The sequence below is a fragment of the Geotrypetes seraphini genome, chromosome 2 (assembly GCF_902459505.1).
Source record: "Geotrypetes seraphini chromosome 2, aGeoSer1.1, whole genome shotgun sequence".
In the NCBI taxonomy this organism is placed as follows: Eukaryota; Metazoa; Chordata; class Amphibia; order Gymnophiona; family Dermophiidae; genus Geotrypetes; species Geotrypetes seraphini.
This window is the reverse complement of record NC_047085.1, coordinates 485,826,773-485,852,393: the sequence shown is the minus strand read 5'-3', so window position 1 is coordinate 485,852,393 and position 25,621 is coordinate 485,826,773. Positions and strand designations below refer to the sequence as shown.

Genomic DNA, 25,621 nt, shown 5'->3' with positions numbered 1-25,621 from the left:
GTGGGTCGGGCTTATGGGAAGCAGAGGCCATTGGCCCGTGATCACGTGATAGTGGGGGGGGGGGGGGCTGCGGAGGAACCAGGAAGTGAGTGTGAAAGGCACAAATTGCACAGTCCGGGCTGTGATTTATTCTGCGGGTGAGCCAGCAGCAGGCAAGGTGATAACACAGATGGAGGGGGATGGTAGAAGTGCAGCAGAGGCGCAAGAGAAGGGCTCAGAGGGGAAGGAGGGGTGGCTCACTGGTAGAGCCCAGTGCTGCTTCTTGTTACCCTGGGCAAAGTCATTGTCCAGTGCCCAGCGCTTTGAATGTCTACTCTGAAATGCCAAAAGCCACAAAAAAGACGGTATACAAGTTCTCATTCCCTTTCTCTCTGTGTTAGGAGGGTGGAGGATTCTCTGTTGTCCCAGCCCTGTAGCAAGTCTTCCCTCCCTTACATCAGTCTGTTATGTCTGATGACTTGAGAAAAGTCCTTAGAATATCTGTCTTCAGCCCTCTCCCCTTTTTTAATGCTAGGGTGTGTTAGAAGGATTTTTCTGTTTTTATCTGTGAGATCATGTTTTACACATTTGATCCTCTGTGCTTTTATTTTCTTGTTTCAGTGATAAATTTAATAATTAAGCTTTCTTAAATCTGATCTGAAGAAGGGTTACCTAACTGCCTCTTTTACAAAGCCGTGCAACAACAACCCCGAAGCCCTTTAAGGGCTCCTTTTACAAAGATGCGTTAGGGCCTTAACGCGCGGAATAGTGCGTGCTAGCCGCTACTGCCTCCTCTTGAGCAGGTGTAGTTTTTCAGGTAGCGCGCTCTAATCTGTGCATGTGCTAAAAACGCTAGAGCATCTTTGTAAAAGGAGCCCTAAATCTCTATGGAGTTCGGGACCATTAGCGCAGCACAGCCGCTAGCGCAGCTTTGTAAAAGAGGCCGTTAGAAAACTCATCATTAAATGCATTGTTAGTCCAATAAAAAAAGGTATTATTACCTTATTTCCTTTTTTTATTATTATTATATTTCTACCCGCAAAGGATTTCAGTCTAAGGACTGGGCTCATTTTTCCCACAGATCATATATAGTGTAACATAGTAGATGATGGCAGATAAAGACTAAACTAAACTAAACCTTGGGTTTATATACCGCACAGGAAGAAAGATGAGAGAGGAACTACAGTGGAGAGATTAAAGAGTTAGGTGTAAAGGGGGAAGGTGAGAGGCCTAAGAGGGGGGAAGTGTTACCGTTTTGAGAATAGCCAAGTTTTTAGGTGTTTGCGGAAGAGTTGGAGGGAGCTTGAGGTTCGGACCTGAATGGTCCATAATTTTTTCTTCTTAGCTATTTCTGGGCAAGAATCTAAAGCTCTACCCGGTACTGTGCTTGGGTTCCAACTGCCAAAATATCCGTTAAAACCTACTCCATCCCATCTAAACCCTCCCAGCCATTGAAGCCCTCTCCAGCCCATCCTCCCTTAAACGGCCATATACAGACACAGACCGTGCAAGTCTGCCCAGTACTGGCCTTAGTTCAATATTTAATATTATTTTCTGATTCTAGATCCTCTGTGTTCATCCCACGTTTCTTTGAACTCAGTCACCGTTTTCCTCTCCACCACCTCTCTCGGGAGCGCATTCCAGGCATCCACCACTCTCTCCGTAAAGTAGAATTTCCTAACATTGCTCTTGAATCTACCACCCCTCAACCTCAAATTATGTCCTCTGATTTTACCATTTTCCTTTCTCTGGAAAAGATTTTGTTCTACATTAATACCCTTCAAGTGTTTGAACGTCTGAATCATATCTCCCCTGTCCCTCCTTTCCTCTAGGGTATACATATTCAGGGCTTCCAGTCTCTCCTCATACGTCTTCTGGTGCAAGCCTCCTATCATTTTCGTCGCCCTCCTCTGGACCGCTTCAAGTCTTCTTACGTCCTTCGCCAGATACGGAACATCAAGCCGCATTATGGGGTAAAGATCTGGAACAACTGCTCGTGCCTACTACTTATAGGGAATTCAGGAAACGCCTAAAAACACATCTGTTCCTGAAGTACTTAGGTAACTGACCCATACAATCTTAGTCCTCACAATCTTAGTCATCAACAAATGATCTTAGAACTGTTATTCACTAACTCTGATCTATGTTTATTCCACTCAATTTGTAATACCTTTTGATCATTGTAAATCGCATAGAACTTTGCGGTCCTGCGGTATATAAACTGTTATTATTATACGGTCTCCAAAACTGAACACAATACTCCAAGTGGGACCCTACCAATGATCATCACCTTCTTCCTTCTACTGGCTATGCCTCTCTTTATACAGCCCAGCATCCTTCTGGTAGCAGCCACTGCCTTGTCACACTGTTTTTTTGCCTTTAGATCTTTGGACACTATCACCCCAAGGTCCCTTTCCCCGTCCGTGCATATCAGCTTCTCACCTCCCAGCATATAAGCAGGATTTAAACTCCTGCCTTCTGTGGTGCTTAGCCCAATCCTAAACATCAACTTTTTTGCGATTCAAATGAAAAATAAACTTGACTCTAAGAAACTGCTTTGCTTATATGTCAGTCCAAGTTTTCCCTTGCACAAAGGTATGGTTCACACTGGTTGCAAGTAAACTTATGCTGATATTCACTGGTTTGAAGAAAATCTATTGTTTGCATGTGGAATCTAATGCTTGAGCCAGAGGGGGGCTTTTATAAAAGCCGGGAAGAGGTTTTTAGTATCGGCAAGGTTGATTTTTTTTGCATACTACTGTGGACCACTCTAGTATGTAGGTCATAGAATTGCCCTTGTGGTGGGATAGTGACTGACCTGTTCCATTTGATCTAAGGTCATGGGTAAGTTAGCGCAATGTTGAACCTAAGTTTGAAATATAGCAGATGATGCGGTATACAAACCTAAGGATTAGATTAGATTAGCATGGCAATGGCATGACAAATAGTTGCCTTCAGGATATAGAAACATAGAAGATGACGGCAGAAAAGGGCTACAGCCCATCAAGTCTGCCCATTCTGCTCACCCACCCCCTGTCTATGCCCTAATGACCCAATTTTCTTATCTTGACCCTCGTAGGGATCCCATATGGGTATCCCATTTATTCTTAAAGTCTGGCATGCTGTCTGCCTCGATCACCTGCACTGGAAGCTTGTTCCAATGATCAACCACTCTCTCTGTGAAGAAATACTTTCTGGTGTTGCCATGAAATTTTCCGCCCCTGAGTTTGAGCGGGTGCCCTCTTGTGGCCGATGGTCCCTTGAGAAAGAAAATATCATCTTCCACTTCGACACGTCCCGTGAGGTACTTAAATGTTTCGCTCATGTCTCCCCTCTCCCTACGTTCCTCGAGAGTATAGAGCTGCAATTTGTTCAGTCTCTCTTCGTACGAGAGACCCTTAAGCCCCGAGATCATCCTGGTGGCCGTCCGCTGAACCGATTCAATTCTGCGCACATCTTTACTGTAATGTGGCCTCCAGAATTGCACACAGTACTCCAGATGAGGTCTCACCATGGCCCTGTACAACGGCATTATGACTTCAGGCTTTCGGCTGACAAAACTTCTATTGATACAACCCAATATCTGCCTTGCCTTAGATGGGCAAGCTAGCTGGGCTTTAGAATTCTTATTTTCTATCATCTTATTTAACAATTTATAACCTTCTTTTCAAGTAAAACTGCCAAATGATTACAGTGTACTGCAAAACACAGAAAAGTCGTAGAGCAGAGAAGTCCACAGCTAAGTTCAGGATCGACAAAAGCAATCTTTATTTGTGACAGCCAATGGAGACTCAACAATGACAGTGTTTTGGCTGTGGACTTCTCTGCTTTATGACTTTTTTGTGTATTGGATTCACTGTGCCCATCTTAGAGGGTCTCTTTTTGGCTCTTCTTCGGTGTAAAGCACCAAGGAAAATCCAAACATACAAAGACACTGAGATAACATAAAACTGTTAACTACCAGTAAACATATATACAAACATGCAATACAAAAATCAGAAGCATTATATTGTAAATAAAATCCCAGTAGATAAGAAAAATATTTTTCATATTTTATATTGTGGCTTGCTAACACCTAACGTTTGGTGAGATAATTCACTATTTGACAATCTTATCCTCGTAAGAAAAGGAGGGGCAGGAGGTGGTTTAGGACAGTGTTCTTCAACCTTTTTACACCTATGGACCGGTGGAAATAAAATAATTATTTTGTGGACCGGCAAACTACTAAAACTGAAATTAAAAAAACCATTTCCGCCCCGTCCCCACAAGCTTGGTCCCCACAAACCATCTGATCCCATCCGCATAAGCCTTGGTTATAATTTTATATTGAACATATTTAATTAAAGTATAAAAAGAAACAATATTCTGTTCAATAATTTTATAAATACAAATAATACAGAGCAAGGATCAGCAAAACCTCTGTCTCCCCTCCCTTTCACATATATCCCCTCTACTATCAAGAAAATTGAATAAGCCATATTATTACAGAATGCTACACAGAAATATCATGCTAACAGAATACCGCAGTCACATATGGCAGGAACAATGTTAGGGGAGTGGAACTAGGGCAACTGCCCCCTTGTCAGAGAGAGCCCTAAGCCAGCTGGAAGCTAAAGAAGCACTGCCTGGGCGGAGGGGAGGAAGCTACTGTCGGAGGCTCTTGCCGGCCCTGCACAGAATTTTGCGCACCGATCTTGCCAGCCCTGTGTGGACCGGCAGGAATTTTCTGCGGACTGACACCAGTCTGCGGACCAGCGGTTGAACAACACTGGTCTAGGACATAACACAAAGTTATCTGAATAGTGACTGGCTACTGCCTGAATAACATTATCCATTTGGTAGACCACACAAATACATCATATCTTAAGCAGATAAATTATCTATTAAAGTTTAGGACTGTGTATTCAGTAGTCCTATTTAATCAGATAGGGATACTGAATATCAGACAAGTGGTTGAATATTGTTTTAAGTGTGTGTCGCACATAAAATCATCCTATCCCTATATTAAGCCTTAGCGCATGAGTTTTTATATAGCATTTTATAGTAATTTGGCTTGTTCAGTTTTTCTATAGATATATTGATAATTTAGGGACCCGCTGCCTTTTCATAGGTTTGATCCATGTTTTGAAAGTTAGTGCTGGCATGATAGATTTACTCTGGGTTCTTAATGACCTTTTGTTTTATAGAGTTTTAAAAATTAATAATCATCCCTTGGTACCGTATTTGCGGAGGTTTGGTTCCAGAACCCTCCACGGATACCAAAATCCACTGATGCTCATGTCCACCCGATGTACCTTTGCAGCCACTCTCGGCCCTGCAGCAACAACAGCAGCCATACTCAAAGGCTGCCTGCAGCCTGTACCAAACATTTACCTCTGACATAGCCAGCCCAGGAAGTTGCATCAGAAAGGACAAGCAGCCTTTGAAAACAGCTGCTGTTTTTGCTGCAGGGATGAAACTGGCTGCAGAGGTACACCAGGTGGGCTTGAGCATCTGGGGGTGGGGGGTAAGCTGTGGTTGGATCCACAGTTGGTTGGCTGGTTCTGCAACAGGGGGACAGGAGAGGAAGGAAAGCTGGAAAAAGAGGAGAAAATATTCTGGATTGGGAGGAAGGAGAGAGAATATTCTGGGGTGGGGGGGGCTGAAACATTATCATTTTATTTATATACTGTATATAGTTTATTTGAGCAGCTCACAGTTAAGGGTGGGGCGGGGCATTGTTGGAAAGGTGGAGGCACAAAAACAAAAGTTGGTCCGTGGTGCCACAGCCTCTTGAGCCAGCCTTGCACCAGCCTGTGTCATTTTGATTGCTTCAGATTAACTCTGAACATGTTTACTGCTAACAATAATACTTTGCTCACTCTTTTCTTCTAAAGTGCCAGAAGTGCAGTGAAAGCTGAACAAGGAAGGTGCTCTGAGAAGGGATAGCAGGACAAGCGCATTACCTATATGAAAGGCTTTTTACATCTTTAGTTGTACACGGAGACCAGCTCCAGATTTCCCAAAATCCCATACTTCTGTTTCCTATGGTTACAGCCAGAAGTGGTATGGCAACTGTGAGCAGGACTTTTAAGTAAGTAATGTATCCAGAAATGTCTTTCCTGCATACATCTGGTGATTCAGCAGCAGGGTTGCATGCCACCATACAAAAAAACCCTGTTTGATTCATTGGGCTGATAGAGAACATAGGAGACAGATCTTTGAGTGTTGTGCATTCCCAACATAAGGGTAAGCTTCTTCATTGTGTCTAGGGAGAGATAATTTGTATTTCTGAAAGCCACTATTATGTCACAAAACTATTACCGTATATACTTGAATATAAGTCGAGACTCCCATTTTTACCCCCAAAAGGAGGAAAAATGGTTGACTCGAATATAAGATGGGGGCTTAATATTCAAGTGCCATGCCCCTGCCAGGATCTGCACCCAGCCCCCTTCCCTACCAGGCTCTACACCCACAAGAACTGGCGGCAGCCATTCAGCGAGCAGCGCAGGACCACACGAGAACTTGAGAAGCTCACTCCTGCATACCTGTGCGCCGTTAGCCTGGAAGGAGGTGCGCAGGGCAGGAGCACAGTCCTGCCTATACACCATTGGACCACCAGGGATAACTGAAAAGGTATGCAGGGGGAGGGGGTAACAGAGAAATACTCAGGGAGGAGTGGGAGGGGGTAAAAAAAATTAGTAGAATCGGATGGGAGATGGGAGGGATCCCTCCTGTCCCGGCCTATCAGAGGCCTGCATCAAGTTGGGGAGGGGGTTGGGTGATGACCCAAATATAGGACGAGACCCCCATTTTTGGGCCATTTTTTGGCCCAAAAATCTCATCTTATATTCGAGTATATATGGTATCCTACCAAGCAGCTCACCTAAGCCGGGAACTACTGCACTCCCCATTATAGGATCCTTTTCATCATACGTGAATTTTAGCAAAACTTAAAAACACAAATTCTATAAGTGCCAGGGAAACAATGGTGAACAAGGATCAAAGGAAATTAGAAGCACAACTAGATGATCTCTTGTATAGACATGTTGAAAGAATTACCGTATTTTCACGTAGATAACGCGCACACGGGTATACCGCAGGAAACACAAATTTATGTAAAAAAAAATTTAATATAGCGCGCACACGCGTATACCGCGCATGCTAAAACCTCCTCCCGCCTACTCCGAACCGGCATCCTCCCCCCCCCCCCCGCTTGCTTACCTGCGTTTTACAACTTTTTTTTATCAATCCGATCCGGTATCCCCCCTGCGAACCGGCATCCTCCCCCCCGCTCGCGTCACCACCCCCTCCCCCGCGATCCTACATCCCCCAGCACCAAACATCTCTTACCCGATTGGGCACCGGCACCAGCACCAATGCACAGGACGTGCCAGTGCCCGAAGATCCTCCCTCGTTGGTTTGGGCTGGGCTGGGCTGGGCGGTGCGGTGCAGGAGAGATCCTCCTTCTTCCTGCGCCGGCCGATGCGCAAATGCTCAAAGCCTAGTCCAGCCCGGCGCAGGAAGAAGGAGGATCTCTCCTGCACCGCACCGCCCAGCCCAGCCCAAACCAACGAGGGAGGATCTTCGGGCACTGGCACGTCCTGTGCATTGGTGCTGGTGCCGGTGCCCAATCGGGTAATAGATGTTTGGTGCTGGGGGGATGTAGGATCGCGGGGGAGGGGGGGGTGACGTGAGCGGGGGGGGATGCCGGTTCGCAGGGGGGATGCCGATCGGATTGAAAAAAAAAAGTTGTAAAACGTGCTCACGCGTATAACGCGCAAGGTTATGCACGGTTTGTAAAATCGTGTATAACGCGCGCGTTATATGCGTGAAAATACGGTAAGCCACTAGAAAACATGTGTTCCTTGTTATCAATAGCAGATGAATCCAGAGTCTGGTGGGATTATGTTCATCAACCAGCAGGTGGAGATAGAGAACCGAGTTGTCCTTAGCCTTATAGGATGCACAGCTTCCTGGCCACTCAGTATACTCTATCTTCAGCAGGCAGATGGATGTGTTCCTCACAGCTCTTGGCTTCTGCTTCTGGATGTCGGTTCAAGCCTGGATGTTTGTAGAGAAGGGGTGTCTGGCAGAATGCTGCCAGCTTTGGAGAATACACTTGGGCCCCCATCAGCTTACCCTCCTGAGGGTACACCTGCTCACCGCAGGTACCTACCCACAAGCTGCCGTTATGCTTGATGTCTGCTTCTCCTTTCTGAGGAAGAAAAAAAAAAAAAAAAGAGGAACAGGCACGGTTGAAAAGGGTAAGGGCTTTCCACAGCTACTTTACCATTCTGAAGCCGCAGGCTCGGTTCCTGCTAGGTCCGTGGTCTCGGCTTTTTTAGTGTGGGTGAGTATTGCATTTTTATTCATTACTGGGGTTGGCTGAAGGAGTAGTTTGTGGCTTGGTGAAGTGATTTGGACCTAGCTCAGCCGTACTTCAGTGTGGGAGCTGTGTGGTCTACACTTCTCTTCAGAAGGGCATTGGCAGGGAGGGGTCGGTACCTTCACTTGCAGGAGGTTGAGTTTTCCTCAGTCCCGCGCAGCCATTTTATGTGGAGTTAAGAGCCGTTTGGAGCGCACGAAGATGGCGGTTCCTGCGGGGGTTAGACCTATCGAGTGAGGTTTTTTTTCCAGCCAAGTTGCGGCTACTAGGTAGGTTTTTGGCGCACTTCAGAGGCGGAGGTGATTGTTCTGCGGATACACGCCGCATTGTTTCTCATGGTATATGTTTACTTCTTCCCTCAGTGGTGGTGTTCGGTGCACAGTTTTGTCCCATATTTCTAGCGGGGAGGAGTTTCTTTTTGGGTTTTTAGGTTTCTTCCTGCTCTTCTTGGTTTGTTCCAGGCTGGTTTGTAGTGACCCATGGTTGGATCGGGTTTCCTGTGTAGGGGCATAGGGCTCTGTCCGGTTTGCAGGTGTTTATTCAGGTACTCAGGCTTTTCCCTGTCTGTTGGTTATTTCAGTGCTGGTAGTACGTTCCTTATGGCACTGGCTTGGAAGCATACACAGGGAAAGTTTTGCTGACACACACTTTGTCCCCAGTCGTTTGGTACTGGGAGGGAGCAGGGGTCCCACTTTGCAGCTATGTTTATGTCTGTCTAATCTGCCTGGGGCAAGTGTGGGGTATGTTATATTTTCTAGCAGATGCATAAGCTTTCAGACTTTGGTGAGTCCCTGGCCACACTTTTGCTGTATTTCCAGCTACATGAGCTAGGATATTCTGTATCTACTCCCCGGCGCTTGCCTTTCTTTTCTTCTCTCTCTGTGGCAGGTCAGTGTCTTTGTTTAATGCTGGCTAGCGCCAGGTTCATTCAGGGGCTTTCATGTTATTCATGCAGGTCTTCCCTCTTGGAGGAGGGGGGAAGCATTGGCCCTTCCTTTGAGCGTCAGATAGGCCTAGGTGTGGTAGATCTCTGGTCCTTAACAGGCTAGTCCTCTCCAGGTTGTGGCCTGACTTTCCCAGATTCTCTGGTGGCCATTTTCTGGTTTAATGCTCCTACATCACTGTGGATATAGGTAGTTCCTTTTCTGGATCTCTGGTCCGTGAATCTGGGTAAGTTTCCTTACCGTTTCTCTCCTCATTTTCTATGGGACTTGGGTCGGTTACTGTTAGTACCAGCATACCTGTTTCTGTTCGACTGTTTTATTTCTCATTATTCTTTTCTCAGATGGGAGGTATCGGTCATTCTCCATGCGCCTTCATGGGCATCTTGTAAATTATCTGGAACCTATATTGGGAAGGTGAGGTACTTGAATTCAGGTTCGGCCATACCTCTCCTGTAGCATTCGGGGTATGGGTCTTTTCCTCTCTTAGGTGAGGATTTCTACTTGAATTTGTTCAACAGTTTGCCTCTTTTGAGAGATCTGTTGACCTCGTACTTGGAATGGCATCTTCTTTAAGCGGCGTGCCACCGCTTGTTGTGCTTTTGTTTTCTGAAGGTCATGGCTTTGCCATAGGCTAGGACCATTGCCAGATGGAGCGGATTCATTCAACAGGTGTTTTGTATGGAGCCTTGGAGTCACAAAAGTCTGGTGCTCTGCAGTCATACTATTCGTGGAGGGGCGCTGCAGCTGTGATTCCGCAGCATAGTGATCTCAGGTGATGTTGGCTTCTGCTCTCATGTGCTCTGAGGGTTAGCCTCTGTATAATCGTGGGATACATGCACTCTGTGTTTTTGTATCTCCCTGGGCGTTCGCTGCAGGGCATAATTTGGAAGCGGAGGATTTCACAATAGCTTATTTATTGTTCTGTAACTGTCTACATTAGTGGTCGGGGTATAGGGCTACTTATGGAGTGGCATTGGGCTTGGGAGAATGGTGTTTTTACCTCCCTATGTTAGGATTGCTTTGGTACATCCCACTAGTCTCTGGATTCATCTGCTATTGATGACAAGGAAGGTAAAATTATGTCCTTACCTGGTAATTTTATTTCCTTTAGTCACAGCAGATGAATCCAGAGCCCCACCCTGTTTCCATTTAAGTGTGTGTGGGGGGGGGGGGGGGTTCGCTCTTAGGCGTGGTTTTTGGCATGTTTTTTCAGCTGGAGTTGCATTCTCGGTTTTGAAGTTTCAATTCTTAATGTGGCACATGGGGAGGGAGGGAAGGAGTTTTATGTTTCATGTGCCTTATGTCGGCTGCTCTAAGAAGATCTATACCAGGGGTCTCAAAGTCCCTCCTTGAGGGCCGCAATCCAGTCGGGGTTTCAGGATTTCCTCAATGAATATGCATGAGATCTATGTGCAAGCACTGCTTTCAATGCATATTCATTGGGGAAATCCTGAAAACCCAACTGGATTGCGGCCCTCAAGGAGGGACTTTGAGATCCCTGAAATATACTCACCATCTGATGGTCTGCAAAAAGATTTTTTTAAAAGTGAGAGGATACAGCGTGTGAATTGTTGGCAGATATCAAATGCACAGAGGTGAAGCGTGCTGTGGATAGGTCAGGTTAGCTCAGAATGGAATGGAAAAATCTTAATAATTATCATAATATAGAATTCTTATGTTTTCAGATAGATTCCATGGGTCACCAGGCCGCAAGGTGGTATAAATTAATATCTGAATTTGTATATAAAAAGAAAAAAAATGGTCTTAGAGATATTTGGAGCATTGAGATTAAGCATCAGATCAATGCATCTCAATGGCCACGACTTTGGTCTTGGAGGATAAGATGTACACTGTCAGCATCTATGAGACAAACTTGGTTTTTTATTTTACATAGAGCTTTATGGACTCCTACACGTTTACATAGAATTGATAGCTCTAAGTCTAATAGATGCTGGCATTGTCATCTTGAAGCAGGGACATTAGATCATCTTTTATTCTATTGTCCATTCATATTAACATTTTGGAAATCAATTTGGCCCCAAATCAATAGGATGTTAGAAAATCCTGTAGCCTTGACATACGATACAATTCTATTTGGTACTGCAATGAGATCTCAAAGTCAAATTTCATCAAATAACAACAAACTTTTATTTATAATGACTGGAATAGCAGTACAACAAATTACACACAATTGGAAAAATTGTGACAGATTGAACTATAATTTTTGGTGGAACTCAGTTTGCCATATATATAAAATGGAACATACATTTGCAACACAAAAAGGATATATGGATAAATTCAAAAAGATTTGGGGACCATTAACAAAATATTGTAATAATTGAATTTCATTTTCCCATAATAAGAAAATAGTTAAAGAAGAAAGGGAGGGAGGGGATATGGGAGGGGGATTTATACTCTTTATTATAAATTATAAATAAAATATTATTAATAGATGGTATTCTTACATGAAAACAATGTAATAAAGGGAGGGGAAAAAGGTTAATAATTTAAAAAATAATTGATAAAATCATTACAATATATATGTTGTATAACTTTATAAGAAAAATAATTACAGTTATATGATATATAAAATCATAAGAAATATAAGATAAGAAATGTTATGTATAAAATACATTATAGAAATATCAAGTGTATTATTAAGATAATTGTATGAAAATTTATGGCACTTGTTAAATGAAAAAAAAATCAATAAAAAAAACTTAAACAAAAAGAAAAACCGACTGGATTGCGGCCCTCAAGGAGGTACTTTGAGATCCCTGATCTATACTGAGTGGCCAGGAGGCTGTGCATCCAATAAGGCTGAGGACAACTCGGTTCTCTCTATCGCCACCTGCTGGTTGATGGACATAATCCCACTAGTCTCTGGATTCATCTGCTGTGACTAAAGGAAAGAAAATTATCAGGTAAGGACATAATTTTACATTCTCGATGCTATAACATATGCTCAGAGACATGAAGCCCTTCCAGGGATGATGTCCCTATTGAAGGACTCACCACTCAATCACCACATATGTATCAATGTATGCTGAATATCTCTTAGTGAATTTTGTACTTGTAAATTTATATTTTCTTTGACTTGCCAATGCCAAACACTTATCTCAGAGGGTCCCGATGCCTTCCTCGGGGAACCCAATGAATTTAGTTGTTGAATGCGTGTTTAACTAAGAAGCAAAATGGTGAGCTGATTTTTCAAAACTTCCACTATAGGTAGGAGATTTCTACAAATAATTCAAAAGTTGCATCAGTATAACCTCATAAAAATACTACAACAAAAGCTGTTACGTGCTTAAAAACACACCTGTTCAACAAATTTCTAGCAGAACATTAAACCCTGTGCTTTTGCCGTGTGTCTCTCACGCTCTTCCCCCCAAGATGACTGCAAATGCTCCATGCACAGATACTCCCTTTTTTTTTTAAACTATGTCCTTCCTCACTTCCCTGCTATTTGTATTTGGGATTCCCTATCTTTAACTTCAACTTTACTTGGATTTCTTTGTATTAACTCACCTTCATTGTACCTGATGCTTGTTCTTCTCCTAAGCTGTTTGTTCTTGTGCCCTCATCGCTTATGTACGGTCTTTTAGTTAATATTTCTTAACCGCATCAAACTTCACGGTGTATTGCAGTATACAAATAAAATTTTGTTATTCTATTACATGGAGATCACCGGGACCCAGAGATTTCAAGGGGGTGTAGTTTAGGCGGAGCTTGGAAGGACCAAAAATTTACACCATCTTACATAGGTAATACTGTACTTGCCTCTGTTACAAAGATTATGACAGGGATTTTTTAAAAATTTTTTTATTGATTTTCAAACAATAAATGTGCCATAAATGATTCACATATATGTACATTGTATAATAAGCGCAGCAAACTTTCAAATATTACTACAACAAAGACATTTCCCCTTCCCTTCCAGCTAATATACAAACAAATAAATCCAACCTTCATGAAACCATTCATAAAATCATAAAATTCCATTCTCTCCCCTTACCCCCCCCCCCCCAGGATGTGTACGTTTACTTGTTTATAAAATAAAATAAATTATTCCTCTTTACAGTATTTAGTCAATGGCTCCCTCTACAAAATTTTTCAATCTTCCCTGTTGTATAGCCACATAACGCTCCATTTTTATATGTATAACACAGGGATTCCCACCAGAATGTGTAGTTCAACCTATCCCAATTTTTCCAATTTCTTAAGATAAGCTGCATGGCAGGGATTTTTTTAAAACTGATCAGACATTAATTTATACCAAAAAGGATATATGGATAAATGCAAAAAGATTTGGGGACCATTAACAAAATATTGTAATAATTGAATTTCATTTTCCCATAATAAGAAAATAGTTAAAGAAGAAAGGGAGGGAGGGAGGGGATATGGGAGGGGGATTTATACTCTTTATTATAAATTATAAATAAAATATTATTAATAGATGGTATTCTTACATGAAAACAATGTAATAAAGGGAGGGGAAAAAGGTTAATAATTTAAAAAATAATTGATAAAATCATTACAATATATATGTTATATAATTTTATAAGAAAAATAATTAGTTATATGATATATAAAATCATAAGAAATATAAGATAAGAAATGTTATGTATAAAATACATTATAGAAATATCAAGTGTATTATTAAGATAATTGTATGAAAATTTATGACACTTGTTGTTAAATGAAAAAAATCAATAAAAAACTTTAAAAAAACAACAAAAAACTGATCAGACAACAGTGGAGGAGGTAACCTAGTGGTTAGAGCTGCTGCCTCAGCATCCTGAGGTTGCGCGTTTGATCCCAGCCCGCTCCTTGTGACTCTGGTCAAGCCACTTAACCCTCCATTGCCTCAGGTACCACACTTAGATTGTCAGCCTGCTGGGACAGATAGAGAAAATACCCGAGTACTTGATTTCTGTTTAATGAATTGTAAACCGCTTTGGGTGAATCTCTTCATGAAAAGGCGGTCGATAAATCTAAAAAAATAAATAATATAGAAAGAACGGACATGATAGCATCTCCCTCATTTATGTGAGTGGTTTTGAACCACTTTGGAGGCATGCACCCAGGGCTTTATTTGAGGGATCATTGGAGTAATTTTCTTTCAGTACCTAGTGTTTATTTCCTAAAAAAAAATGTAGTTTCCTTATTTAAATGGTTGCACTTAGATGTATAGGTTTGTAATGGTTAATGGTTTGCACCATTATATTGGTTGTAGAGTGGTACCAGCTACATGTGTAACCGACAGCAGTTACATAAAAATGGCATTCCCCAAATAGGAGATCAAAGATGGCGTCGGAAGTGGACGACTGAGAGGAGGCTCCATCATTGAGCCGCAACAACTCTGCTGAATAGTCTTCCCTTACCTGAGGGCTTGGGGAAGAGAAAGGGAGCGACCCGAATTGTTCCTCCGGTGGTGCCGGCAACCCAGCAGTGGTTGGTGCAGGCGACGATTACGGAGGCGTTCTCCCATGCGGGCAAGTCTGTACTTCCTACTTCGGGGGGGAAGCCTGGCTTTTTCGGGTGACCCCCGTACATGCAGAAAGGGCGTCACTGAGTACTGAGCAGCGGATGATACCGCTCCAACCCAGAAGTACACGGGTGGAGGGAGAGCTGGAAGTGTCGTTCCTTAGATTGGAATCCTCACTGTCCGGCTTAGGAGGGAGCCCAGCTTGAGCCCTGTTGGAAGCAGGTGAGCCGGGAGAGGACCAACAGCCCCACACCGGGTCTGAAGTGAGAGGTGCTTCGGAAGGGACCAGCATACAGTTTGAAGTGTTGGACTATGGCAAGCTATATCTGTTATGGATGCTAATCTTAAACTATCTTTTTCTACTTTTAACTACAAACTATGGGACAGTCTTTTCCAGAGTTGAGCAACAGGGTGTATATATTGCTCAAATGAAAGAAAAACTAGAGAAACAGAAACAAAACTCTCTGAAATGAAACAAGTAGAGTTTGGACTGTTAAAAGAAAGAACTTATATGGCCAGAAAAAAATGGAGAGTTTTGAAAATCAGCTAAGGAAGAATAATTTGAGCCTTTAAAATTTTCCTAAATCTCCAGTGATCTCTCCTATTGAGATGGTTAGAAAAATATCTTAAGGAAATACTGTGTATCGCACCTGATAATTTACCTCCTACAGGTTGAGTTAATTATCTACAGTTAAAAAGTTTTGGGGAGGCTTCTACCCCTAATGAGATTCAAGGAGATAAAGGGGGGATTTGGATTTGACAATCTTCTTAGAGAGTTCACTAGAGGTGGTAACTGAAAGGAGAACCTTTTTAGTTACATGAGCTTTGGAAAGTGACCGTGAATATATTCTGCGTATGTATTTTCGCCATTTAAATGATCAGTTTTGTGGGGGACAAAATTCATATATTTCCTGATATGGCTCAAAAGTCCCAGAAACGGAGAAAGGAGTTCTTGGCATTAATGCCTTGGGCGGAACATTTTTGTTAAAATTTCCGGTAAAATGTTTTATTACCTATCAAACTAAGAATTTCTTATTTTTTTAACCCAAACAGCTGTTAGAGTTTATTGAATCAAGAGAAGGAGGAGCATCTGTAGGCAATTCAGAATAATGCCGCTTTCCTATTTGAGTTGTTATATTTCTTATGACTGTATTACCTGTTGATCTTCTCAAAATATGGTGGACTAAATATCTAAAAATTGTTTTTCCTGTCTTTAGTTGTTTCTATTATGTTTTATTGATCTATTCAAGTTGTAATCATTCTGCTTGATTGTAATAAGAAAGTTGTTATTATAAAAAAATGTCTTTTTTTGTGTGTATATGTGTACCACCTTTTTGCAAAAAAAGAATCAAGCTAGGCCAGGACTTTGTCGCGTGTTCCTAAGGAAGATAAAACTTTGAGCAAGACAGGATGATGTATGCCAAAAGCTGATTTTAAGATCCAGAAGAATCAGCAAACAAGCATTTCCCTTATCTCTTTTCCCTTATCTCTCTCCAGTTTCAGGTCTTTAGATGTGGCCCACGAGGTAGCTTCAGTTTCATGGCCCTATCTGAAGCCAGACTGGAAAGGATCATATAACTTTTTCTTTCAAAACAGTCCAATAATTGGACAGTAACTGCTTTCCCAATCACTTTCCCCTTGTAGAGGAATTTAGTCACAGATTGATCTTTGTAACCCTTAGTATCTTTATTAAAAAAAAAGAAAAAAAATAGAAAATGGGGACAAGTAGCAACAACTTTCAGAACAATTGATCTGACTAGTCAAAACCTAATATCTGCATTTGACCCTTAGGCTATGGGATAAGCTGTATTATAGAAAAGCATTAGCATCTCATCTGAGTTATTTGAATTTTTCTGATTTCTGCTTATTCTTTTATTTAGGTATTTATAGCCCACATATCCAGCAATTCTATGCGGCTTATAATATAACATATTGATATAAACAAATGATATAATAGACACATTAAAACTGTCCTCTCTATCCCAATTGGGCTCACAATCTAAACCAGGGGTGTCAAAGTCCCTCCTCAAAGGCCGCAATCCAGTCAGGTTTTCAGGATTGCCTCAATGAATATGCATGAGATCTATTTGCATGCACTGCTTTCATTGTATGCTAATAGATCTCATGCATATTCATTGGGGAAATCCTGAAAACCTGACTGGATTGCGGCCCTCGAGGAGGGACTTTGACACCCCTGATCTAAACTAAGTGCCTGGGAAGAAAGCAATGCTATTATAAAAGACTAGTCTTATAGCCCGTTACATTAACGGGTGCTAGAATATATGTGTGTGTGTCTGTCTGTCTTTATTTATTTCTCTCTCTCTCCTTAGCCGCTTTCTTTCTTTCTGTCTTTCTTTTTCCTTGGCTGTCCTTCACCACCCCTTGCCTGCTCCCCCTGTCCATTCTCCCTTCCTTTTACCTCCCCTATGTCCACCACCACCCCTTCACTGCTGTCCTTATGCAGTAGCAGCCCTTCTCCTTTTGTTTTACCTCCCCCCTGTCCAGCAGCACCTCCTTCTCCCCCTGTCCAACATTAGGCCTCCATTCCTTTTTCTTCACTCCCCCTGTCCATCAGCACCTCTTTCCTTCTCCCCCTGTCCAGCAGAAGGCGTCCCTTCCTTTTTCTCCCCCCCTCCTTCTTATCCCTATGATACACTTACCTTGCTCTGCCCCTGATCAGAGGTTCCCGACAGCCGCCCAGTTGCACCCATTGGAAAAGTTCCCTCTGTCGCATCCCGCACCCCTCCTGACGCGACTCCCGCTGTCTTTCTTTCTGTCTGTCTCTGTCCCTGGCCCCCTTTGTCTTTCTGTCTTTCTGTGTATCTCCCTGCCCCTGTGTCTTTCTTCTTTTCTTTCTGTCTCCCTTCCTCCCTCTGTCTGTCTGTCCAAAGCAGCATTCCCTCCCCCTCCATTTCCCTCCCCCACACCAGTTCCCTGCAGCAGCATTAGCATTTCCTCTACCCCCCCTTTCCCTTCCCGAGGTACAGACTACGAACCTGGCGATTCCAGCGTGTGCAGCAGTCTTCACATGCTGCTTCGGGTCCTTCTACTCGTCACTGATGACATCATCAGAGACGCGGCAGAGCAAATCAGGGCAGTAGAAGGGCCCGAAGCAGCGTGTGAAGACTGCTGCACACGCTACTTGAATTGCCAAGGTAGTTGGATCCGCGGGAAGGGAAGGGGTGGGCGTCAAAGGACTCGGGTCCCGATCCGGGGCGGAAAGTTGCTGGGCTCCTCGGTGGGGGCGCTGAGCGGCCGCGATCCCTCTCCTCCGAGACACCCCCCCCACCCGCCCGCCCGCTGGAGGAACGGAGATCGGCGGCTGGCTGCGGTCCTGGCTTGTGGAGGCATCGGTGGCTGATGATGTAAGCGCGCATGCGCACTCCTACCTAAGGTGCCCTACATCTCACGGAAAACGGACGCACGCAGATGGGAGTGCGCATGCGCGGCCTAGCATTTTATTATATTAGATGAGTTAGGAAGAGGAAGGAAAGGAGAATATAACTATGCCATGAAATCTAATGCTTTATTAGATGCTTTATAAGTATTATTTTAGTATGTATTATATTTCTTATTTGAATTTCAGTGCTACTACTAAGTTTATTTTTTAAACTGTTTCATGATTGTCCTATTAAGTTTCAATTTACTGATTTTAACTATACCTCATTCATTGTATTTATGTATATATTTGGTCTTTTTACTACACTTGAGTGAATCTCTTCATAATGGCGGTTAATAAATCCCAACAAATAAAAGTTGGCTTAGTCCAGTAGTTATGAATTTTATCAATCATAAGGGTTGTGAATCTTGATTGCCGCATGATATATTGATACTTGTACGTGCATATAACAAATAGGAAAAATTACAGTTTTCCTTTGAATTCCTTTTTCAGCCTTCTACAGCAGGGCATGGCAAAGACTTTCCTACCTGCCATATGCAATTTACATACAACAGCATTCCAGCAGAACTCGAACAGGACATCCATAGTCCGTTTTGGAAGGCAAGCCTATGCCAGGCTTTACCCAGTTCTTCTCATCAGGCCTGATGGATCTACCATCAACATCCGGTATAAGGAGCCCAGGAGAATCCTTATGGTATGGATCAGACCTACACTGGAGTTTCCACTGGCTGAAAATATCCTACCATCTTCACTTGTGGTTAGCAAAATGAATGGTGACGGGACAATCGTGTGCCAGACATCAGCGCGCCGACAATTGAGCGCTGACAAGCGCGCCGCGGGAAAACCTAGTTTTAAAGAGCTCCGACGGGGGTGTGTGGGGGGTGCACTTTACTGCATACTGTTCGCGCTGCCGTTGGAGGGGGCGTGGGGGGTGCATCCCCCCAAATTATAGAGAAAATGGAACTTTTCCCGAAAAAAATCAGAAAAAGTTCCGTTTTCTCTATAATGGAGGGTTCCAACCCCCCTCCCAACAGCAGCGTGAACACTATGCAGTAAAGTGGGGGTGTTCCCCACTCACACCCCGCTTCGGAGCTCTTTAAAACTAAGTTTTCCCGTGGCGCGCCGGTGTCTTGCACTGAATTGTCTGCCCTCCATTGTCGGCGCGCTGGTGTCTCGCGCACGACTGACTATGAACTAAATGAATGGTGTGCCCCAGTTAGTTGCCAACCAGCTGTTATGTAAGGGAGGGCAATGGCTGGCTGGACAGAAAACAGATCTTGGGACGGCTTTATCCAGTATGTTTCTTACCCATCTGTGAGCCAACTGTATTACTGTGTATTTACAACCATATTACCCCTCCTCCAGAGAGGGGAGAGATGGTAATATTGAGCAGGTGGTACAAATGGGCAGATTAGATAGGCCTTATAGTTTTTATCTGCTGTCATGTTCTCTTTGTCCATGTTGCATGGGCACTTCTGTCCTGCGGTGCCTAAGGATTGTCACTGCAATGGGTAGTGAGGTGGTGAATGAAGACTTATGGCACTGTAGCCGCAGTAAAGACTGGTTTCAAATATGCTGTCAGCCTGAAGGCACAGCTTCCCCACTCTAAACGAAGAATCAACTAGTTTTAAATTTGAGTATTAGTTAGCTCCTGGAATATTTGCAAGAATGTTTATGGTATTAAAGAGAAAATAATTTTGGGTGCTGTTTGTCCACTTGAATATAAATTAGGGTCTACAAATAAGTTGTCAGTGAGACGTTTTTACTGTACTAACCTAATGGTCATTTTAGTTATCCTCTGTGCATCAGGTCAATGAAGCAGCTATGCTAGGTTTAAATAGAACCGAGTAATCTGGATCTTAGACGGTCTGCATATGCCTTTACAGCTCAATAAAATGGAGTAAGGACAGACAGAGTTAATGACATAGTAAACTTTCCAGTGATATTAAAGATAATAATTTGTGGTAAGGCCTGTATTTCATCCTGAGGTTGTGTGAATTTTGATTGTCCTCTTCCTCTGTGGGTTATGCGGTCAGAAGCTGGTGTAAAAAATTCTTGTGCAACAGGACTGGTAGTCATCAGCCACAAGGGTTGTAGAGAGCCCGCTGTTTTGTTTTCATGCTCTAGTTCCCATCACTCTGGGATAAGATAATAATAATAATAATAACTTTATTTTTGTATACCGCCATACCCGGAAGAGTGCTAGGCGGTTCACATCAATTAAACAAGGTTACAAGTGGTTTACATTAGTTGAGCGGGGTTACAAGCGGTTCAATAACAAATTGATCAAAGTTGCCAGGGGGGGTGAGGGAAGGATGTAGAGGGGAGAGGGGTTGTTAGATAGAAGGGGCGTTGGGATCCTGGTCTTGGAAGAGGCGGGATTTGAGTAGTTTTCTAAAGCCGAGGTAGTTGGGGGCCTTGAGGGCCATTTGGGATAACCATGGGTTTAGCTTAGTGGCTTGGAAGGCGAGGGTTTTGTCGAGGAATTTTTTAGAGTGGCAAAGTTTAAGGGAGGGGTAGGCGAAGAGTTGGATTCTGCGGGAGTCCTTGATGCTGTGATTCAGGGTGAAGTGAGGGATGATGTAGCTTGGGGATAAACCAAATACTGTTTTATAGCAGAAGCAGGTGAATTTGAATAGGACTCTGGATTCTAATGGCAGCCAATGGAGTTTGTGGTAGAAAGGGGTGATGTGTTCCCATTTTTTCAGGCCAAATATGAGGCGGACAGCAGTGTTCTGGATCATTTTGAGTCTCCTGATGGTTTTTTTTGTGGAGCTTAAGTAAATGATATTGCAGTAGTCCAATGCAGTAGATCCACCCTCTCAGTCTTACTTAAAAACTCACTTTTACTTACAGTGTAACTGTGCACAAGAATTTGTGTAGACATCAGTTCCCTGCTTATTTAAATCCAATGGCAGTGAATGTATTAAGGCTGGATGCAGAGACTTGCACAGATATGAAAGCTGAGCACATGATTTTCTAAAGCTGTGAGTTTAGGGAATAATTCTCTATAAGTGCTTAGCATTAGGCACCAGGATGCTATGTGCTAAATTTGAATTTTGTAATGGCAATTCTGTTACATATACACAGAAGACCATACATTAGGTAATAAATCCATGCTCACGAACCACTTGCATAAGGGTGTTAATCACATCTTTCAGCTCCTCCTCCTTCACCAGTGGAGTATAGTTCTCTGTTCAGTTTTTCCTTCTTCAAGCGAACCAAGAAGAGGTGTTCTGATCTGCTCTGTTCTTTTCCATGGAGAACCCAGATTGCTTTGGTCTTACGACATGGCTATTGAGCGCATGACCTTTACCTGCAAGGGTTATTCAGAAGTAGTCATTGCTACTCTTCTTTGATCTAAGAAGTCATCAACATTTGCAGCCTACGCTAAAGCCTGGAAGGCTTTCCAGTTGGGTTGCACCAAAGATAAGGTTGAGCTTCTTACGGCGCCAATTCCTGTGATCCTGGCATTCCTTCAAGCCGGATTAGAAAGGGCCTAGTGGTGATGTCTCTCAAAGTCCAGGTGGCTCAAGAGGGAAAACAATCCCTGGCATCTCACCTGATGTGACCTGGTTCTTGAAAGGAGTGCTCAGGTTGTGGCCTCCTGTACGCCGGCCTTTTCTGTCCTAGAATCTTAATATATTTTTGAAGGGCCTGTCCAAGCCTGCGTATGAGCCTCTCCAAGAGGTGTCTCTTCTGGAACTCATGGTGAAGATGGTATTCCTGGTAGCAATAGTCTCCACAAGATGGATCTCGGAATTGCAGGCTGTTTCTGCAGAGACCCCTTCCTAAGGATCTAAGAGGTTGGGATTTCTCTGCACAAGATACCTTCTTTCTTACCAAAGGTTGTGTCTGCCTTTCACGTCAACCAAGAGGTTTGTTTACCTGCTTTTTATCCTATTGATTCGACCAAGCAAGATATGATTATTGCAGAGGCTGGATATGTGAAGAAATTTACTCTACTACTTGGAAAGGACAAATGAGTTTCCAACCATCTTTTTCTTCAAGCCAGTCAGTCCAGGCGAGGCAGACCAGCTTCCAAGGCTTCAATCGCCAGATGAATTTGCATGGCAATTTCATCAGCGTACTTTGGCTGTGGCAAACATATTTCCATATTTCCATATTTCCATCAAAGCTCATTCGACCAGAAGTATGACATCTTCATGGGTGGAGTCCTGGGCAGTTCTGCCTGAAGAGATCTTCATACCTTTTACAAAGTTCTAGAGTGGATGTGGTAGCTCTTGAGGATGCTGCTTTTAGGTCCTCAGTCTTGCGGGCAGGCTCATCTGTCCCTGCCTAGATGTCTGGCACTGCCCTGGTATGTCACCTAACATATGTACTCCTGTGTATATGTAACAGAATGAAAGATTAGGTTCTTACATGGATAATCTTGTTTCTGTTAATATATATACAGGAGTCCATACAGCCTGCCCTGTTAATTCTGCAATTCACCTGTTCTCTGCTTCGGACAACTCTATGGTCTGGAACTGAAGTTCTTCTCCTGTCAGTTGGATGAACATCTATGATTAACGCTCTATGGTCTGGAAATGGAGTTCATCTCCTTTCAGTTGGATGAACATCTATGATTAACTTTATTAATAAAATACTTAGTTATTGAGCTTTGGAGTTCCTTATATGTTAGTACTAGTTGCATACAGCAGGTTGATTCACTGATACACCTATGTTGTAAGTTCATGCTAATTATTCTTTTACGTGAGTTACAGAGCAGAACAGAAATTTTTTATTTCTAGAGAAGTTCCCCGTGCTCCTCCTTCTCTTTTCTCCTGTTATAGTGGAGCTGAATTGCTTTGGTACAAACTGAAGAAGGAAGAGCTGAAAGATATAAGATTGACACCCTTCTGCAAGTGGTTCACGAGCATAGATTGATCACCTAATGTACAGACTCCTGTGTATATTAACAGAAACAAGATTATTCAGGTAAGAACCTAATCTTTCATTGTGCACACTATTATTATCATAGAACACTAGTAAAGTCTCCAGTTAGGCATTTAGCTAACACTATTCTGTTACATGTGCATGCAAGATCTAAGCATGCCCCTGACTTGTCTGTGCCCCTCCCCAATCCATACCCACCTGGCAGTTGCATACTATGGATTTTGTGTGCACATTATGTTAAATAGTGACTAATGGCAGTTATATGAATAATTAATGCAAGTTAATGCCATTTATAACTAATAATTGGTCAATGTCAATTAGGTAGTTAATCAATTAAGTTACATACATAACTGACCTTATTCTATAACTTGGGACACAAAACATTGTATGATGAGTGTCAAGTTGGATATGTAGGTATATAAAGGTGTCCTTTTATTAAGCTGTGGTAAGCTTCAATGCAAGCTTACTGCAGCTTAAAAGGGCTTACCGTGGGGGTTTTTGAGGCATCCCATGGTATGTTCCAAATATGCCCATGCTACTCACACACTAAAAACTACCGTATATACTCGAATATAAGTCGAGACCCCCCATTCCCCCCCCAAAAAAGAGGAAAAATGGTTGACAAGGGCTTAATATTTCTGCCCTGCCAGGATCTGCGCCCCTTCACTGCCATCTGTTCCTTTCTACTACCCTTCAGCTCCTCTCACGTGGCTTATCTATCTACCTTCCTCCCTCTTATTTTCATGGCACGTTACAATGTAATTTGTGCAAGCCACTGGAGCCTGCGAGCTCGGTCCCTGTCCCATCCCCACAAACCATCTCGCTTCTGTGCTCCTATTTTCTCCATTTCTAATATCTCCCCTATGTATCTGTCATTGCCCCCCCTGTGTCCATATACCATCCCCATGGCATGTCCCCTTTATGTCTCTGTCTCTATGCCCCATGCACATAATTTCCCCTCTTTCTGTTACCTTCCTGTGTCCAGATTTCCCCTATCTTCCTCTTCCATACCAGTGTGTCTCTTCTTTTCAACCCCATCTAGCTTTTTTCCCTCTTTCTTCCCCCCCCCCCCCTGCTTCTAGCATCTGGCTCACCTGCCTGTCCTTCCCTTTCTTTCCTGCTGTGGGTTTTCTTTCCGTCTTCATTCCCTTGGCCCAGAATCCTTTTCCCTTTCACTCCCTCCTTCCAATTTGAGCCGGGAACACGAGCGATCGCACGGTCCCTGCAGCCACCACTCGCCTGCCCAATCGATCCTACTGTTTAGCCAGCTCTCTCCCTTCGCCTCACCTTAGTTTGTAGGTTTTGTTTTTCGGCGACATGCACGCTTTCCCAAAGAGCCGCACATGCGCGGCTGCTCAGTGTTCAATCTTCTGCTCTGCTGCATCTTCCTGTTTCCGGTTGCGTCAGAGCAGAAGATCGAAACTGAACAGCAGCGGGGACCGGGGGAGTCTCATGGGAGTGCGTGTGGGACCCGGCCTGAGGCCTAATCAGTGACTGCACTGTACGGCACACCAGGCAACATCTCGCGGCACACTAGTGTGCCGCGGAACAGCGGTTGAAAAACACTGCTCTAGACACACATTATTTGCATACAATTTGGTTATAGCATTGGGCATAAATTTTTTTTGACATGTTAGAAAATCATTCACCAAGCTTCAATACATAACTTGTTCCATCAGCCCTTCAGATACAATCATTTTTGCCCCCCTATGACATTACAATAGTTCTGCTTTGTCCTCAGAATGCATTCCCAATCAGGAGAGTTAGATCACTGGTTTACTTTTCAACTTACTAAAAGTAGGGACTAGGTCATTTTATTTATTTTATCATTTTTTTTTAAGATGCCTGTAGATATTTCCACTCTGTCTGAAGCTGAAAGAAAAGCAAGATTAAGGAAACGTGACCCCAAACGCCTTGTGAAGAAAACAGACAAAGAGGACTTTCACGATGAATTTAATGCAGACCAGTACAGCAAATTTTGGAAGAAAAAATGAACTCTGATTTTCATGCCAAGACAAAGATCCAGCAGAGTTAGCCTGTACAGGACAGATCGTATGATACCCAGAAATGTCTTTTATTAAAACTGATTTCCTCACTAAAAGCACCTGCTTTGAGCTCTCTGAATAAGACACACTGATTAATTCATTCTTCTCATTTTGGCTTATTTACAAAAGCTGCGTGTCCTGTTTTATATCTTTGGGCCGCGTGGTGCTTAGCACATGTTAATGTCCATTAGATCGCACTAACCCCTCCTTTACTAACGCGTAGCATGAGTCACCAGCAGTGGCGGTAACTGCTCCGATGCTCATAGGAGTTCTATGAGCATTGGAGCAGTTACCGCCACTGCCGGTGCTAAAACCCACGCTACGCGTTAGTAACGGAGGGGGTAAGTTTTAGTAAAAGGGCCTATTTAGAGAGATGTTTGCTGTTCCACAACTTTGGAAATGCCTGCTGTTCGGTATGTCAAGTTTCTTAATTGCAAATATGTGTAAAAATATTGTCAAGTCAATTGTAGCATAGGCTGGAAACCTTCTTCCAAA

The 25,621-nt window shown here is 43.1% G+C and overlaps 1 protein-coding gene across 4 annotated transcripts; it reads left to right on the top strand.

Annotated features, from left to right (window-relative positions):
- The first annotated feature begins 43 nt into the window (after positions 1 to 43).
- MRPL55 (mitochondrial ribosomal protein L55) lies at positions 44 to 25,226 on the top strand. Of its 4 annotated transcripts, none has more exons than XM_033934403.1 (4): positions 44 to 157; positions 5,856 to 6,052; positions 18,675 to 18,876; positions 24,923 to 25,226. In XM_033934403.1, exons 2-4 carry the CDS (start codon positions 6,006 to 6,008, stop codon positions 25,073 to 25,075), a joined length of 402 nt encoding a protein of 133 aa, XP_033790294.1. In that variant the 5' UTR covers positions 44 to 157; positions 5,856 to 6,005; the 3' UTR covers positions 25,076 to 25,226. The 4 variants fall into 4 exon arrangements, with proteins under 4 accessions (XP_033790294.1, XP_033790295.1, XP_033790297.1 ...); XM_033934404.1 differs by having other exon boundaries at positions 47 to 137; XM_033934406.1 differs by lacking the exon at positions 44 to 157 and adding an exon at positions 188 to 344.
- Positions 25,227 to 25,621: the final 395 nt, after the last annotated feature.